Source organism: Cuculus canorus, chromosome 3 (genome assembly GCF_017976375.1).
Source record: "Cuculus canorus isolate bCucCan1 chromosome 3, bCucCan1.pri, whole genome shotgun sequence".
NCBI lineage: Eukaryota > Metazoa > Chordata > Aves > Cuculiformes > Cuculidae > Cuculus > Cuculus canorus.
Window position 1 is genome coordinate 70860098 of NC_071403.1, and position 18481 is coordinate 70878578.

At 46.3% G+C, this 18481-nt stretch overlaps 1 protein-coding gene across 6 annotated transcripts in view; it reads left to right on the top strand.

Annotated features, from left to right (window-relative positions):
• The window catches only part of ALK (ALK receptor tyrosine kinase), a 298563-nt gene that overhangs the window by 209313 nt on the left and 70769 nt on the right, over window positions 1-18481 (top strand). For all 6 annotated transcript variants that reach the window (XM_054063538.1, XM_054063534.1, XM_054063535.1 and 3 more), the window contains exon 6: window positions 14110-14241. In XM_054063538.1, coding sequence (XP_053919513.1) covers window positions 14110-14241 — 132 coding nt within the window. The remainder of the gene's footprint in view (window positions 1-14109; window positions 14242-18481) is intronic.

Here is an 18481-nt window from a genome sequence, read left to right on the forward strand (position 1 = left end):
ACTCTACTGCAAAAAAGCTGCTGTGATTTCCTGTAGGTAATCACCCCCCTTATCTCCAACCTTGATTTAAAGAGAGGCCCCTCCTGCCCAGTTCTGAATTGAGACAGGATTCCCTCTGAACCCGAGCGTACTTGCAGTTGATGTATTCCTTTTCCATTCTCCTTGTTTTAGAAGGATCTGACTGCTGTGTTTCCAAGTGTTCCCAATGTATTCCACAGAATGACCTCTTCAAAAAAAGGGAAAGGGAATTCTCCCTCTTCTGTGGTTTCCGTGGAATAGCAAGAATATTATGACGGCTCAGAATGATCTCACATATTAGGATGATGATTTTTGCGAGTGAGTGGAGCACAGCCACTGAGTGGCTCCTCTGCCCCCAGAACCGCTGTGCTGTGCAGCTTTGCTCTTCCAGGCTTCAGGCCAGTCACAGGAACCCTCAGGATGTTTTCCTGCAGCCCAGAGGGCAATAAATCATAGAATCATAGAATGGTTTGGGTTGGAAGGGACCTTAAAGATCATCCAGTTCCACCCCCTTGCCATGGGCAGGGACAACTCCCATGGGATCAGGTTGCTCAAAGCCCCAACCAACCTGGCCTTGAACACCTCCAGGGATGGGGCATCCATGACGTCTGTGGGTAACCTGTGCCAGTGCCTCACGACTCTCGTTGTGAAGAATTTCTTCATAATGTCTAATCTAATTCTTCCCCCATGTAATTTAAAGCCATTCCCCCTCATCCTATCCCTACAAGCCCTTCTCTCCTCCACTTTCCTGTAGCCCCCTTTAGGTACTGGAAGGCTGTTCTACAGTCTCCCCGGAGCCTTCTCTTCTCCAGGCTGAGCAACCCCAACTCTCTCAGCTTGTCCTCCAGCTCTCATCTCTTCAAATGTGTGTTCACTGAAAAGAAGTCCAGACTTGGGGCTGGCTGGTTTCTATTGCTATTTTCCACTACAATAAAAAGCAATTTCCGCTGGAATTTTGGAAATCTGAGCAGTTCTAATGGTATCAATGGACCAAGCCAGGAAGTAATTTTGGTTAGAAATCGAAAGTCTCTGTTTATCATCTCACTCTGAAACTGTAACAGGTACTCAGTGCTTCATCTATGGAAGAGTTAATAACCTAGCATCAGAAATGGTTTGACAGTGCAGATCCATTGCTGAGTGGTAGTGATTTGTGACACTACGTGTGAGAGTTGTTAGTGTCTAATTTACTGTATTAATCAGTGACAGCCTAATCAGCTTGGAGATCACACGTGTATCAGTTTAATCTATCACCTTAATTGTCAGTGAGGTTTTGAGAGTTCGGTCTACAGGGACTGGTTTTCTACCGCTGCTCACAGGGAAAGCAGTTGGAGTGCAGTACGTCTGCAGTGCTCATGTGAAACCGTGCAGGCATCCACGGAGGGTTTTTCCCTCGTCTCCAAATCCAAGCTTCCTGCAGTTAAACCCATGTTTTGTCAATATTTGCAAGTTTTAATACTTGCCAGATGGGGAGAACATTGTCAGTCCTGTCAGAGCAGACACAGTAAAGGGGATTCTAGGGGCAGGACCAGGCTGCAGCGACCAAGGGCTTCTGCAGGCAGCCACTGCATTGCTGTGTGGTGACACCAGTGGTGGACCCATGTAGTGACACAGGCATTGGTTCTGTGTGGTGATGCTGGTTCCATATGGTGACACCAGTGGCAGTTTGTGTGGTGATGCTGGCAGCAGTTCTGTGTGGTGACACCGGCACTGGTTCTGTGTGGTGACACCATCCTTGATTCTGTGCAGTGACACTGGCATTGTTTCCATGTGGTAACACCGGCACTGGTTCCATGTGGTGATGCTGGCAATGGTTCTGCTGTCCCTGCACTGTGATCAACACTCAGGATGTTGTCGGCATGGCTCTTGCCTAGAGCCTCCGGGTGCTGCACGGGGAAAGCAGCCATACCGTGTTTATTGAGGTTTGTTACAAATGCCATTTCAGTGGGACAGGCATGCTCAAATTCCGCTCAAACTTAGCCAGTGTCTTGATATAAAAATGAGGAAGAAACTGTAATTTTTAACACCTTTTGCCTGGGCTTTATTTTTTTTATTTGACACTACAGGAAAAGGCATAAAGGCAGGATGAGACATCTGAACAGAGGTACAATTTCTCTCAGGTCAATTGAAATATTTTGGCCGAGTGCTGAGCAAACACTTCTCCCCTGCAAGGACTTTTTCATTTCAGATAGCTTTTAAAAATTGGTGGATTTCTGTGCAAACAGAAGCCTGCTCTGCACACATTGAATAGCGAGGCCATGTGTCTGCCCCAAACTGATTTCTTCTGTCATGGGCAGCGAGGTGGAATCTTGGAGAAGTGAAGAGACTTGTCCAATGTCACAGTGGAAGAGCTGGTTTGGAAACCCTGCCTATCACATCCCTGGCTGGATCAGCAGCATTTCTGACAGGAGCTGTTGGCAGCCCGAGGCCCCGGCACGCACAGATGCCGCATGGCTTGGAAGTGCCTCACAAGGTGACACTGTGCTACTGGTTTGTGCTCAGTCCTTGGTCATTGGGCACTGGGAAAAGGATGCCTGGCTTTTTATTTCTGAGGACATATTGGGTGAGATGAGAACTTAGTCATGATCCACCTGGGAGAAGCCTGGTGACTGCTTTGGGGATTCCCTTCTCTTCTGCTTTCTGTTAGCAGAGACCAACCAGGCTGTGCAGAGACATTCCCAGTGGGATCGTCTCTGTACTGAGCAGAGAGGAGTGTGCAATGGATGTACAATATTATCACTGAACTGGAAGGAGAGGGGGGTAAAATGGACGTAGGATGTTGTTGCTGGGCTGAACAGAGAGGGAGGCGCAGTGGATGTAGGATGGACAAGTTCTCACAGTGCAGAGGAAACTTGATCTGTTAGTGCCCATGCTGGACCTGCTCCACACACAGGGGTGCAGTAATTGGGATTTGCCGGCTCTTTGCTCACTCTGCTGTCCTGCCAGCCTGCTGGAAACCCTTCGGAGGACGCAGTGGCTCTTGCCCACAAAGATCTGGCTACCAAGGTTGCTGGGCTTCCTGATTATCTTGTTGCCTGTGGGACAGTGCATCATTGATTTTAGCTGTATTATACGCTAGGGCAAGGCACCTTCATCATCTCTGTGATACCTCATTGACAGAGTGCTTATAATTGTATTACTCTCTAAAAAGCAGCGGTAATTACCTGTGGAATGGGGAGGAGTGCATGGTCTGAGCAGAGCTGAGAACCTTTACTCTAACTGAGGAGTCCTGCTGCTGTTCTTCAAGGAATCCTGGAAGGGGAGACAAGGCACATTTCCTGGTTTAAAGAAGATCCCATGGCAGCAGGTTTTGGTGATAGCATTTCACTAAACGTTCTGAAAGTAGATTCCCCATGCACCTAGGGTTACATTCCACGCTTTGAGGTACAGCAGTGAGGAGAGACACTGGCTGGCACGCGCTGGTGAACTGCATCCACATCCCACTAAATTGGATCCCAAGAAGAGCTGGGAGTCAGGCTTTTTACCTGCTCTCTGTAAAAAAATATATATAGCAGGTGCCCAACACCTTTGCATTTGATATAAGTTAATTACACTATGGAGGGGACCACGGCTGGCTTGGGATGTATGGAGATGCAAGTACAGAGCAACTGGTGGAAAACAGGAGGAGTCAGTGTTCCCTAGGACAACATCTCCCTCAGGGAGACACTACTGCTCAGAGAGAAGGCTGATGGAACGCCTGGGAAAATTGGTGTTAGTCAATACTTGGTCTTTTAAACCAATACTTCCAGGCCAAGTGCAGACACATGTAAATGTAAAGGATTGTTTAGGTCTCCCCAATCCATTCTATGGCCAAGAGAATGTTTGGTCGTTCTTTTCTGTTATTTGGTGTGTTTGTGCAGTTGAGTGAGCCCTGCCCAGTACAGCTGGGTAACTGTGACCCTCTCCTAAACTGATGGGGGTGTTCCAATATTTCCTTTGAACTGTGCCACACCCCAGTAGGTCTTTGGCAGAGAGTATATTGAATTTCGTTATTTCCTGAAATTAGCTTATATTTTTCTTTTCTGAGTTCCTTATATGCCTCATTGTTTATAATTCCAAGTCAGTCAGAATGCTATGCTTGCGTGGCTGGGTTGGGTTACATGTGTCATGTCCGCGGGCTCTGCTCCTCCTTCTACACCTTCCCATAGCTATTCCTGAGCAGTGTGTTACCCGTTTTCCACAAAACCAGACTGACCCCATGTACTCTGCAGTGGAGCTGGTAACCCCTGTTACATGTTCTCTTGTTATCCCTTGGTTTGTACCTAGATGTTTCCGTTTGCTGGGTCTTGGTGAGGAATGAGCAGTAGCTGTGTGCCCTCCCACTTGTCTGGTTTGTATAATGAATCAGTTTGTGGTTATAAAAGATTTGGTTTTAAAGGATTTGTCTTCCAGGAAGAGCTAGGTTTGCATTGTATAAATAGATTTATCTGGAGTCAACAAGGCGTTGAGCTTTGCTGAATCCAGCTCAGCTGGGAGGAGTATTTTACACAACAACAGCAGCAGCAAATTTGTGAGAATTTAATCCTGTTGCTTACAGTCGTTAAGAGATGAATTAATGGCCAACTGCATCAGTTATCAGAATGGGGGAAGAAGGCTTGGAATAGCCTTGAAAGGGAAGTGAAAGCCTGTTGCCAGAGGGTATATATAGGAATATTTGGGGGTGGTGTTAATTTTATGATGCCAGATCCGAAGATGAGACTGGTAAGAGAAATGACTGTTGGTTCTGAGTAATTGTGTAAAATCTTCCGAGAGTCTGATGGTGTGGTCTGCACAGTGATGGGTACAGATCTCAAAGGAAACCTGGAGTCAGAGACAGGCATAGGACAAGTTCTGTCTCCTTGATCTGTCTTTATACATAGCAACTCTTTTATTAGGAGTTCTATCACAGTGTTAAAAATTTTAAAAGGCCATTTTAATATGATTTAAAATTTGTCTAATGATTTCCCTCTGGCTGGCAACCTGCAGGCGTCTCGTCCTCAGGGAGTGGTAACTCTGAGTGATGACATTGGTCAGCTCTTACAGTTCTCTCTGCACCTCAGTGTGTGTTTGGAAAAGAGCTCTTGCATGGGAAGCATTAACTGAGCTATCTCTCAGCATGCCACAAGACAGCAGAGAGACTGCAGGAAACCCAAGTGGTTGCCTTGGAATTGTAGTGTCATACCTTCTGGTGTCCCTCCCCTCATATCTGCAGCGCATCCCTTGGCTCACACAGAGCTGATCACGGTGTCTTTGTTTTTTCTCTAAGCATTCCCAAACTGTGAATCTTTCACATGTTCAAGGGACAACAGAGATCCTCCAGCAGAAACACAGACTCTGGAAAGGAGTCCTTCTCCAAACCTTTTCTGATGTTGAGGGCCATTGACCGTAAGCAGCTTGGCTCCTGAGATAATTTAATTCAAGCATAACAAGACCTTGGAGCACAGCCTGATAGACAAGAGCAGAGAAGTTCTCCTCTGTCCCCCTGGACTGGTGTCAGAGCACTGGGAGGCAGGCGATCATCAGAGTGTTCAGCTGGAAGAGTCTCCAGTGAACCACAGCATCCCCCGGCGTTCCACTGTTCAGGGTGTGGAGGTTTAGTGACACTGTAGTGTTCCCTTCTGCTTCCCTGGATTGGATCGCTGGATAGCCTCCATCCACATTAAGTCTCTCCCAGTGGCAGACTTGTTACGTGTCACCAGCACTGTTGCTTCCCTGACAGCAATGCTCATGTGCAATTGCATTTTGCTTCTGCTTTGAGGTTTTGAGGTGGTGTTGCTCAGTTTTCAAACAAAGTGGGTGATACTGATGACAATTTCTGGCACTTACACAACTACACAGCTTTGCAGAGGTTGGCACAGTAGAGAGGCTCTGACATCAAGCTTTCTGCGTCACAAGCTTCTGCTTCTTCCTGGAACAATTACTGTTCTTCTGCTGTGTCCCTGTGGACCAAAGCTGTGGACCCTGGCTTTGCCTGGTAAAGCGTTTGGCTGTGGTGTGAGGATGTGTCCCTGCGCCCTGCTGAAAGGGACCACCACCACAGGCTTGTGGTTGTGCTGATCAGCGATGTTCCCCTCGCCTCCTCAGCGACTGATCTGCAGCAAGGCCATCAACCTTCATGTCATCCTGCTGACAGCTGAAGCAAAGATGCTGCTTTAAACAGTTACAGAAGCAGAATTGCATGTTAGGGATGGAAAATATGATTTCTATCTGAAATGGCATTTAAATGCAATCAAGCATCATACTGCTGTCTGTGTTTTTCATGACAAGGTGTATGAGTGTAATGCTGTTAACTGTTTTGGTGTGCTAACAACACGTGACTGAGAGATGCTGAGTTGCTGTCACTGCAGGGTGCAGGGAGAGTTTGTATCTGACCCACCTGGAATCAGTCTCAGTGAGCCAAGCAATCTTCTCCAGTCTCTCCTTCCTATGGCTTTCCTCCTGGATCTGGGCAACTTCAGTCCAACTGGTGGAAGCTGGAACAGGAGTAGGACTTAATCTGGTCTGGGCAATTCATAGTCTCATTTTATCATTTGAAATGGGTTATGTGGGCTTTAGTTTCCTCATCTGTGAAATGTTAGTGATGTTTTTCTTGATGTGGTGCTTTTAGGAAGCAAAAGAGGGAAAAATTCCCCTGTATGTAGTGGCAGTGTTGGTTGTGCTTGAAACTGGGGAACCTGAGCATGCAAAGGTAACATTTACTTGAGTAATTGAAAATGGGATTGAACCCAGATTTCTAGAAAGCAAAATGTGACAAATAACAAGTGTTTCCTATCAAAACACTTCAGGTTTACGCAAAGAGGCATGCATGAAATTGGGAAGCACTGCTTCATCACCTGCCCTCAGAGGCCTTGATTTCTCATGTTCAGTTCCATGTCTGGTGCTGAGAGTGGATCCATGCTCCATCTGCTCCTGTTGTCTATACATGAGCTCCTAAACACCATGTGGGTTTGTCCACGTCCTCCGTGCATGGCTGCAGCATTCGTCTTCAGTGAGCCAGCGGTCAGCCTGGCCAGCAGTCCCGGGGTGAGGCTGCAGCCTGATCCAAGCTGGGCTGCAAGCCCATCTGGATCCAGAAAGCTCCAATCAGACTGGCAGGGCCAGAAATAGGGGTTGGACCTTTTTATTTTACCTCTCCAGGGTCTGTATTTTCAAAAATGCATGGAAAAATCACAGAAAAAAGTTGTTTTGGTGGTTTTTAACCAGTTACTCAGTTACAAATGTACCAGTTGCTGCTTTGGGGAGTGGTAGGAAAGCTGGGGAGGGTATGTTTGTCTGGTTCGAGGTGGGTTTTTTAAACCCCATGAAGATGCAGTGATACCTGAGAGAAAAGGGAATCAAACAACAAATGTGGTCTGATATCGAAACCAGGGAACAAAAAGCAACCAACAGAAGTGAGATTGGTTATTTTAAACGAATTCCTGTATCCCATTGCATCATTCTAAGTCAGATTGTTCATATTTAGAGGTGAAAATTTTAAAGATCTGCTGTACCAAATTTAGAAAAACAAGTCCAGTGACTGTGCAAACAGAACGTTTGTAGGGATTTATAGGAGAGGCACAGGCACAGGCTGCCCAGAGAAGTCATGGATGCCCCATCCCTGGAAGTGTTCAAAATCAGGTTGGATGGGGCTTTGAGCAACCTGATCCAGTGGAAGGTGTCCTTACCCATGGCAGGGGGTTGGGACTGGGTGGGCTTTGAGGTTCCTTCCAATCCAAACCATTCCATGATTCAGTGATTTGGGAATAAGTATTAATTTTCTGTTTGTTTTGGACCCTTTCAATTTTGTACCCAGAATATGTAGGCACCGATGCATGCTGGAAAATACACCTCTGTTATCAAATTCGCTGCTGCTCCTGCTGCTGTTCACTTGCTTGCTATGAGTTTTTGGATGCGCTGTGGGAGCTGCTTACTGATCAGTAACAAATCACAAGGAGAAATATGTATGGTACCAGCATCCTGAAGAAAAACAAGACAGCAGCTAGTTTTTGTGCAAGATTAATAGAGGAAAACATTATCCTGTCATTTATTGCACTCAGCAATTATTTGCTGTCTTGGGAGCTTTGAAGATAAATATTAGCTCCTCCATCAGCTTCCGTAATTGAGAAATGGGAAAGTGTGAAATACAGCGAACTTTCTTACCCCACATTTTTATCTCATTAGAGTCTTAAGGACGCCAGTTATTGCTGTAAGTTCAGGAAAGCTGTGTCCCACCAACATTATTGTTGGGAAGTCATTCAGCCAGAAGGTGGGAAAAGTAACTGGGCCTGGTCAACAGTGTTCCCAGGAGATCACAGAGGGCTTGGAGGGTCGGGAGCAGCTCTGTCGAAGGTCCCTGCTACAGTGAGGAAGTGCCAGCTCCTTGGAAGTGCTGTGAAGCTTTCGGCAGTGTCAGCAGTTGTACCAGCACCAGCAAGGCTGGAAGAATGAACTTTGTAAATCCATACCCTTGGTGTAACATCCCTGCTTGGAAATGGTGGCAGTGGAGTAGGAGAGCAGAACTGAGCTGGCCAGATTACTGCCATGAGTGAGTTCCAGAACAGCAAGTTTCGCTTGACTTTCCGGCCCAACATTTTCTCCTTCTTAAATTCAAATGTTTTCAAATTTGTTGGCTTTATGACAACATTTATTTCTGTACTGAAACCTCTTAAGTCAGTATTTCCAACCCTGAATTATTTGGAAATGTTTCTTCTGTGAGGTAGTTTGGCATTTTTATGTTCTGGTGAGACACTTTTTGAACTGTTGACATTGTCTGAAAGGACAGTCCTGTTTTACATGGCCCTAAAGAGCGGGTTCGCTCACTGCAGGAGCGCTGCACCCTTGGCACGCACCAAGGAACCTCTGGAATTCAGCGAGATGCCCTCCTGCAGCGGGAAGCTGTCCACTGTCCTTTGCCCTTTCATCAGGTGTGTGGCCTTTTCAGTTCCTACTGTAAGTTATCCAAATTGCACTGCGAAGATAGGGTAAACCATCTCCTTAAGGGTTTTGCGTGGCTCTGTTACGATAACATCATAGCTTCATACAGATGCAAATGAAATGAACATCACAGAGCCCTTGTGATGAGTTTATTCCCATTTTGTGTGTAGGAAGTGAAATAAGATTAAAGCCACTGTATGTAACTAGAGAGATGGGCAAGCTTTCAGGCAGACACAAACCTGGTCTGCTTTTTAGGCAGTCTCATAAAAGAAGATCTATACCTCTTCCTCTGAGTGAGCTCTACTTGTGTCCTTGGGCAGTATCAGCGACAGAAACAACATTTTTACAAAGATTAAAGCCAGAAATTATGAAGCGTTGACTAATTTTGGCTGCCTAGTGTGAGAAACCTGGAGTCCAGTCTCTTTTCAAAGCATGTTTTGAGGATAGTGTGCTTTCCCAGTTGTTCTCTCCCTGGTCTCATTTGCAGCTGTGACCAGTTGGCTTCCCTGCAGATCTGGGTAACGGGAGTCCTGGGACAGCTGGCTGGAAAATGGGAGCAGCACAGCTCACTGTGAAAGTGTTGGTCTGTCATCTGCCTTGTATCGTGTTGGAGTTCAGTGAGTGTTCACCAAGGATGGCTTTGGTTGCTCCTTGAACTCCCCTTTCTCTTTTCTACCTCCTTCATTTCATACCTCCCAACTTCCTGAGTGGGGGAAGCAGGGGTTTTAATGACTCGTGCCAATAGACAATGTCCTTTGTCCTGGAATCCAGCTGTCCCCAGCCCCAAGTGAGCTGTCAGCCTTCCAACGGCTGCACTGCTCTATGGCTGGAAGATTGGAGATGGAGAGTGAGGAAATGATGTGCCCATCAGGAATGGTGAGTCATCAGAATATCAATAATCGGGAGCTCTGCAGAATTCTCACTATCCTTTTAGAGCCAGACAGTAGCTCTGCTTTGTCTCACACAGTCTGTAAATCCTCCAGTAGTCTCTTTTTAAACATCTCTGAGTCCAGGCCTTGCACTCAAACTGAAGGAGGAGCAGATGAAGTTGAGCAGTTGATGACAAGTCCTTGTGACAGATGAGCACTGTCAGGGGGGCTGCACAGTCTGTGATAGTCAGAGGAACATGAGGCTGCAGCACTGGCCCATGGGAAAATGTTATTCAAGAGGTGTCAGTAAATCATAGGAATGGTTCTCTTCGAGCGGTAGCACACGTGGTGAGATGAGCATGGTGGAGTTCTGTGGGCAGAGATTTTTTACTACATACATGCATTTTAAAATGGATGTTTCTCACCATGTGTGTGCAGGGTCTTGCCCTGAGAACCTCTGGAATCCGCCCTGCTGTGTCCAGCCATGCTCCTCAGGGACAGCCCACTTGCTTTTTGGTGACACAGACATGAGGGTCCATGTTCATCCTAGGTTTTGCCATTTCTTTGCAGAGTGGAGAGAACAGGGTTATACCAGCACGGAATGTTGTTCTGTTGAGCTCTCCTGATGTGCACTGAGTGAGAGGGTGCTACCTGACTGCTGCTCCCTAAAGCTTTCTGTGGCATTAAAAATTATTATTTAAGAAGTTGAATGTAATACAGGAAAGTATAATTTTGTTCAGGCAGCTTGATTAATCCTGCCTGATAATTAGCAGCATAGCCAGTTTGCAGACTATAGGATGCCTTTGAGAATGCCTGTAGGAATCTCCATCTCCCTCCCTCCTGCCCACCATGGTGGCATCATACTGTGATCAAACACCACAATCTCTCTGGCCACGTCCCTCTCAGACAGGTTTCCCATCGCGCTTTGGGTTCTCCACTGATCAAGCAGGGAGGGAGGAGAAAAGAGGGATCTTGAGTTGGAGAAGATCTGCTCCTGTGGAGTGATGTAAGTCCTTTGGCTCCACCCTTGGAGCAGGGAGTTGCTTCTCCCCTGTTAGGCTGGCACACATGATGTCCCTCTTTCATCCTGACCCTGAAACGTGGGAACTAAGCCCTGGAGTGTGGGCAGCCAGGAGCCACGGCTCTTATTGTGCCAGAGTCCAGCACTGGACGTGACTGCTGCCACAGCTCCATCCTGGTGTTGAGAGGCAGGACCCATGAGGTACACAGTCAGCACTTGTTCCCCATGGAGTTGTTTGTTTCTCCTTTCAATTTACAGCCTGAAATGCCATTTGTTTAATGTTGCTGTTTAAATAATGATTTATAAGACTCCAAGCCAGCCATGGAGCAGTTTAATGACTGCTATAATTTATGGATGCCACTGGCTACACAAACACTGCTGTAAATATAAAGGATGTCTCACACAAATTTTACTTTGATGCTTATTTGATACCATTCATTTTCCTTTCCTTCTCCGTGTGTGAGTTGAGGCCACTGGACTTGGCAGTCCAGGGTCATTTGGGCTCACCTTGCTGGGAGTGATGGGTACTGAGACATGAAAAGATTAAATGTCTATTTTTGTTACAAAATGCTTTAATTAAAAATGAAGTTTCCTTGGGCTTGGGTGCAAACATCTGCATCAAGTGGCCCATTTAAAGGGTCATTTGTATTTGGGCTTTTTTTTTTTGGTTCTCTGTTTGTTTTACTAGTTAATTATCTCCTTTATCCAATTCATTTTGCCTTTGTGCACACAGCAGGCAAGCAAACAGGGACCAGGAATAAATCATGCACTGTCACAGAGCCCAGCCGCTTCCGGGCTGTAGTTCTGCTGGTTTTGTTCTCTAACCTATACACAGAGCATGTGTACACGCCTCCAATGCAAACCTGAGCTAATCCAAGCCCCAGCTCCACAGACATGAATGGGCGTGCAAATCTACTGCTTTTGTTTGAGGAAAAACTCCTGGAATTGCTTGATGTCTGGTTGCAGCTGACGGCTTTGGAATACCACAGCCAGTTGACTTCAGGAGGTTTGTGCTCTTGGGCTGCAACAAGGCCACCTGGGAGGACAGTAGGTGCTCTGGAATGCCTTGCTTCCACTAGAATTAGTGTTAATGAGTCATGTGCTTGGGGGAAACCGAGTGCCTCTGCAAAGTTAAAATTAACTGAGTAAAGGGAAAAACGCCATTGCCTGCGATAACCCCTGCTCTGGCTCTGCACGTCTGGTCCCAGCTGGGCTGTGGTACATGTACAGTGCTCAGAAGATGGCAGAGAAACCGAGGGGGACGTGAGAGCTGGGAATGAATGGGGGTGTTTCTTCCGAACCGTTTGGGGGGAATTCAGAGAGGCAAAAGTACCTTGGAATTTGAGCAGGATGTCAGCGGTTTTAGGAGTGTCATGACATTACTGATCTTATGGAAGCACTGGGCCCTGTCTTTTAACTTCTCTTTAGGTGGTACTGCCAGCAACATGGAGCCGTGTGAGCTTATTGCATACCTCTGGGTGAAGGGATTGCCTACTCAGTTCCTGTTTGCATGCTGGGCTGAGCCCACCGTGACGTGCTTTGCTTCTGACACAGGGAATGCTCTCAGCAGTGTCTCCAAGAGTGCATTTTTGCAAGGAGTGTGGCAGGGCCAAGCAGGAATCATCTCCTTACTTTAAACCCTGCAGCAATCATCAGCTCTGAGTTAATCGGTCCTTTTTTGTGTAGCTCTCCCCTCTGTGGGCAGCCCTGACCCTGACTGCAATGCAAGGGCACTGTGCAGCCCGTATGCGGCAAGCCAGGGTTGCTCTGAGGCAGCCAAGAAACCCAAGCTGGCAGTAACACAGAACACCCTTTTCAGGAGCTGATGTCCCTTATTAAAAAGGTCTGACATGTATTCCCCCACTCCTGAATTGATTTGCACCATAAAATAAGCTTGAAGAGAAATAGTGGTTGTTTTCCTACATGCTTCATTAATTTTGAGTTTTGGCAGGCGATGTAAATAAAAGTATCAAGTGCACATCTAATTGAATCGCCAGTGATTCCTGGCTCCCTGTAGTACCAGGGAACACAATGTAGCTGCATGGTTTAGCAGGCGCAGATGAGTTGGGCAAACAGCAGCTCACTTTGTCTGGAGGTATTGGCTCAGTCAGGATCACTTACCCACTTAGGATGAGACCAGGAAGAAGGTGCTGCAGTGGGGAATTTGTAGCACCCTTCGTGCTCCTAGGTCTTCCAGGAGTAGTGAACAGGATGCACACTTCAGCAAGTCGGGAAGGTTTTGGGAATTGTGTCTACACCCTGATTGTTGTGGAAAGGGCTTTGACACTTCTCACACTTGGCTTCCTCCATCCATACCAGCTCTAGAATGTCACTGAGCTAATTCCTGCCTTCCCCACTGGTTGATCCAGAGCCCACCTCTCTTGGGACAAGACCCTATTTTCTTTTTTTTTAAGTATCTCACTTATCTACAATCAAAGTCCTCAGGATGATAAAATTCTTGCAGGAAGGAAAATGATAGCTGTCAGACTGGATGATCTCTGACTTCTCCACTGTTGAGGGCATCAAGTGCTTCCAGAAAAGGACAGTGCTAAGTACTAGAGATCATTCCTGAATGGGTGATGCTATCCTCTGATCGCAACGTTCAGTGCCCTCATTTCATAGGATTTGGCTCCATCCCACACTGCTGCCTGCCTTTGGCTGCTTGGCCTCGGTAAAATGGATTAGCAATGTTTGCATCTTGGTAGATATGGTTTGCTATGGGTTCACTGGCACAAAGGGATGGGAATGCCAGATGCAGGAGCATGAATGACTATAGAAGAGAAAGAAAAATACAAGTAGAGATTCTCTTTTGCAGAGAGAATATGACAATGCAATACATCCAATTCATAGGTAACACGTTAGCAGGAGGATGTGGTGAAACCTTCTGTTCTTTCTCAACCATGTAGCCATGTTACTCCTGAGCAAAACAGAGATGATTCCTGTCTTCAGGACTGTCAGCCTAGTTATAAAATCGCTAGGATTAAAAATCTATTATGCGTATTGTGGTGTTCTTGAGTACTGCAGAGCAGGCCACAGGATTTCAACCCACTTTTCAAGGTCAAAGATGCCTTCTGAGTTAAAACACTGGACATGCCTGGGGAACTGAAGTCCTCTTCTAGGTGTGGAGCATTAGGTATTTGACAAGATTAAACAGGTCAAAAAAAATGAAAGTATTACTTTATCATTTAATTATGGGATTGAGAGGATTTCACACGGTGTTCTCCCCTTCATTGTTGTCCAGGATCTTGCAAGGTTGGTTGAGAGGAAAGCAGTTCACCCATCTGAAGTGGTTTCTGTTTTCTTTTCCTCTAGGATCTGCTGCTGGCTCCAAAATGGCTCTGGAGGGTTCCTTCAGCTGCTGGAATGGAACAACCATCAGGCTGGGGCAGGCATGTGACTTTGTCAGGGACTGTGCCGAGGGAGAAGACGAGGGGGAGATATGCAGTGAGTAAATCCAAACTCCTAGGCTGTGTCCTCCTTTCCCAAAAGCATGGATTGTTTTAAATGTTAATGCCTGAGACTGTAGCACTAATAGACTCATTTGGTGCTATCAAAAGACTAGTATCCTCCGTAGCCCACGTGGTTCCTCTGGCTGTCTGCCTGGAGCGGACCATTTGATGAGTTCCTGTAGTTGCCTGCAGTAGTTCTGCAGCAGGTTCTTAAGATGCTCTTAGTGCTGCTTCTCTTCCAAGTCCTGATCAAAAATGCAAAGGAAGTACAGCCTGAGTAGCTGGGTGCCTCATGGAATTATGAAGTGTGTAGTTTGTTAGAGCGTTTAATCAAAATGTAGCACAGCATCTGGCAGAAGTAGAGGAGGAAGAAAACTTCTGAGATGAAAAATGAGCAGAGCCAGTGGCTTGTCATTGACCAGTTCCCATGTCTTTGTAATTCCTCCTGGTTTCTCTCCTCTTTTCAGCAGTCCGGAGGCCAATAAAACACAGCAGAAGATAGATAGCAGCCTGAGTTTCTGGAAACTTGCAGTGCGTGAATGCTTTGTGATATATAACCTGGATGCCTCACCTCTTTTTCTATACTTCTGCACATTCTACTGCCAGTGTCTTCCCCTTTGTCAGGTTACAGGTAGTTAGGAGTGATGGGCTGTCAGTCATATGGTTATCCACAGGGCAAATATATCAAGAGAAACAGTTGTTGAGAGTTCCATTTACCAATGCAAAGTGCATGTGTTGCAGCTGATCTAGGCAGAGGTGCATTTATTTGGTATGCAAAAAATGTGTTCCCTGACCAAAATACCAGTCCCAGCAAAAGCCTTTGGAGTAGAAGAGGCCATTGTTCTCAGTTTGGCTTTCCTATGTGACAGCTAGAGCAGGGGCGAATCTGGGTCAGGGAATTCAGGCAAGCTGTGTGGATGTAGGTGATGTCTAGGCTAAAGGACCTTTGCTGTTTGTAGCACAAACTTAACACAAGTGACTGCGGTTTCTAGCAAATTCCAGTTCTGTGCTGCTGGCAAAGGAATAAAGTAATAGGTTTTGTTGGTGTGGAGAGAAGTGATTTGACCTGGAATCAGCTAGTAAACTAGTTGAAAGACCTGTTAGGCATTGTTACAACTTGAAATTACATTCATTAACAACACACATCTGGTGAACATTAAATTGGCTTTTGTAGGAACAGCGTCATCACTGTGGACTTGCAGATCCATAGAACCAGTAATGCTTCATCTCGGTAGTATCAAAACCTTCTTTTTTCCTGAAAGCTTTAAAATGGAGCTCTGACACCTCATAATGTTATTTCTGTTGTGTTCTGCACACAACTCAGTAAATTTCAATAGTCAGTAGGTTGGATGCATTTTCATTTTACTGGAAGCAGAGAAACGTTACTGACCATGTCCAGACACACAGTTGTGTCTTTCTGCCACAGCTGGCTCTGCCTTGTGCGGATGGTCCTGTCTGCAGCAGCAGTGGAAGCAGCAGAGCTCGCCAGGTGGAGTTGTACCAGTCCTGGATGCACACTGAATACCCCATGGGATGGGGCAGGCCGAGAGGAACACGCTTCCCTGCTGTTTTAAACACTGGGTGCACCCATGGCTTGTGTCTCAGCCATATTCACATACTGAGGGGCTGCTTCTGCTTCTGCCCCCGACTGCTGCCCTGTATCCCGTGGTGAACCAGCTGGGAAATGCAATCCTTCTCTCACACAGGCTGTCCCCAGGGGCTGGGTTGGTTGCCTTTCCCCTCATGCAGCATTCCCCTATAGCTGTTGGCATGAAGCCATGCAGTACTTGCAGTCATGTCAGCAGAGAATGCTCTGAGGGTGTAAAAGCTCACATGTAAAGAGCAAAACCTTTAACCATTAATCACTTATAGAGCACAGCATCACTCCCTGGCTTGAGGAGAAGACCGCATGGCTTGTTTTCCACCACAGGTCCTGGGAATGAGAGTTCTTACTCCTAGCCAAGAGGCCTGAAATCACTATCTTCCACCCAAGCAACAAATCCAACCAGCTAGCTTTAGCAGGAGCTTTGAGTTGTGGATCTGTCTGCTCGTCCCCTTACCAGCTTGCTCAGTCCATGGCTGGTTTCTCCACTGCCACCTCTCTACTGTGTGAATAGTGTTGGCATAAGCCTTCTCCCACACACCAGAGGTGATGGGATGTTTCCAACATTGGTACATCTGCGTGGCAGCCCAGCCCAAACCATCTGCCATGCTTCAGCATTTCAGACCTCACTTTGCTCCTGAGCAGAGCAACGTTTTCATCAGCTTTTGCAAGTGTGGCAGAGTGATTCTAGGAGAGGGATTTCCCAAATGTCTCTGCTCACAGTAAAAAGCTGTCAGAAAAAGGTGCAGCCATGCTCAAAACTGAGAGGAGAGCTTTTAAAATTGCTGTTAAACAAAGGCCTCTGTCTTTGAGCTCCAAAGAGATGCTGGGTTTTTTTCCTTTCCCAGTCTTTCAGCTGTGCAGGTACTGACATCTTTTTTCCTCCTTTAGTTTCTTCCTATTCATTTGATTGTGGTTTCTTTGTTAGTTGAAAAAAAAACCTCCCTAGTGCTAGCTGTTTGTTAATGCCTCTTTACTTATTTATGGCTAAGGAAATGTCACGGTGCTTGTTTGGCGCGCAACCAATTAGGCTGTTTAGGGAGTGGGAAATTGGAGCGGGATGACCCCTGGAGAGAAGCGAGGGGCTGCTTGAGTCGTAATCAAATGTTCCTGCAGAAGCAAAAGACAGCTTCAAAGAGAGAGATGCAGAATTTGATGCCAAACTGTGTTAATTTGGCATCAGACAGGTAAATCTAATGGCCTGATGGAAGTGCCACACTAGATTGGTGTGCAGAAGCGTCCTTTGCAGACACACATTAAGACTTAAGATAGTGGGGATCTCGTATCTTTGTGAGTAAATTCTTGCTGTTATGGGTTACAACATGCTGCAAAGAGAACAACATACCTCCTCATGGTGTGGTACAGAATCGTGTATGGAACATAGCTGGTGTGCTACAAGGCAGAGATGAGAACTCGGATGATTTAGAATCCGAGCTTAGATTTAGACTTCGAAGCCTAGTTCCAGCCCCCTGCCATGGGCAGGGATGTCTCCCACTGGATCAAGTTGCTCAAAGCCCCATCCAGCCTGGCCTTGAACACCTGTAGGGATGGGGCAGCCACGACTTCTCTGGGCAACCTGTGCCAGTGCCTCACCACCCTCACAGCAAAACATTTCTTTCTAAAATCTAATCTCAATCTCCCCTCCTGCAGCTTCACACTGTTTCCCCTTGTCCTATCCCTGTGCTCCCTGATCAAGAGCCCCTCCCCAGCTTTCCTGTAGCCACTTCCATACTGGAAGGCTACTAGAAAGTCTCCTCACAGATATTCACTGATCTATATGTACTAATACAGATTGGCAGAGCTCTGCTTTACAGAAAGGGAGAATTTATTTCAATAGTTCTGTACTTCTCTGTTTAGTTACCACTAATGTGGATTTGGCTCAGTAATCTCTTGTTGCGAGGCAGAAGACTGGGCAAAACCAGAAGTTTGACTGCAGAAAAGTGCATGTGCTTTTGGCTACTCCAACGTTATTGTACTTTCTGTCTGAAATTCACCACAGAATTTCTGCCTGGGGAAATATTGATTCACCAGTCAAAGCAGCTTAGAAAAATAATGGATGTGTTTAAAAAAATAAGTAGAATAATGAAGGTGCTGATAGTCTCTTTATTAGGTAGAAGCCCAGGACTTGGAGGATTCACCGAGGATGTGACCAACCTGGGACTGATTCTTTCTTACCTAAGCAGATTTGAACCCGTATTTCCTATTTCCATGTAGAGCTTCCAAGATTGTAGTGTGGAGTTCTGGTCCAGTTGAGAAGACAAAGGGCTGCTTAAGTCTCACCTGAGGGTGCTCTTCTACATTTCATAAATTTTACCTGGAATAGGGATTGGAAGTAATGTTCTCCGCAATTCAGATAAATCTCATAACCACTGGGTTATAGGATACTAGTCGTGTGGCTTCATTGCATATTTACCGGTGCTGAACACATTCCCAAGTGAAATAAGGAGGACTAGGACCTGGTTCCTTACAGGACTGACACTGGCTGCACGTGGCTGTCCCAGGGCAGATGGCAGCCAGAACAGGAATATCTAACACCTGAGTTTGTGATAACATGAGTGAGTGACCAAACAAGCATAGATAATTAATTCCATTGGAGCCAGGTTACTTCCCAGGCAAACATGCATGAAACAAC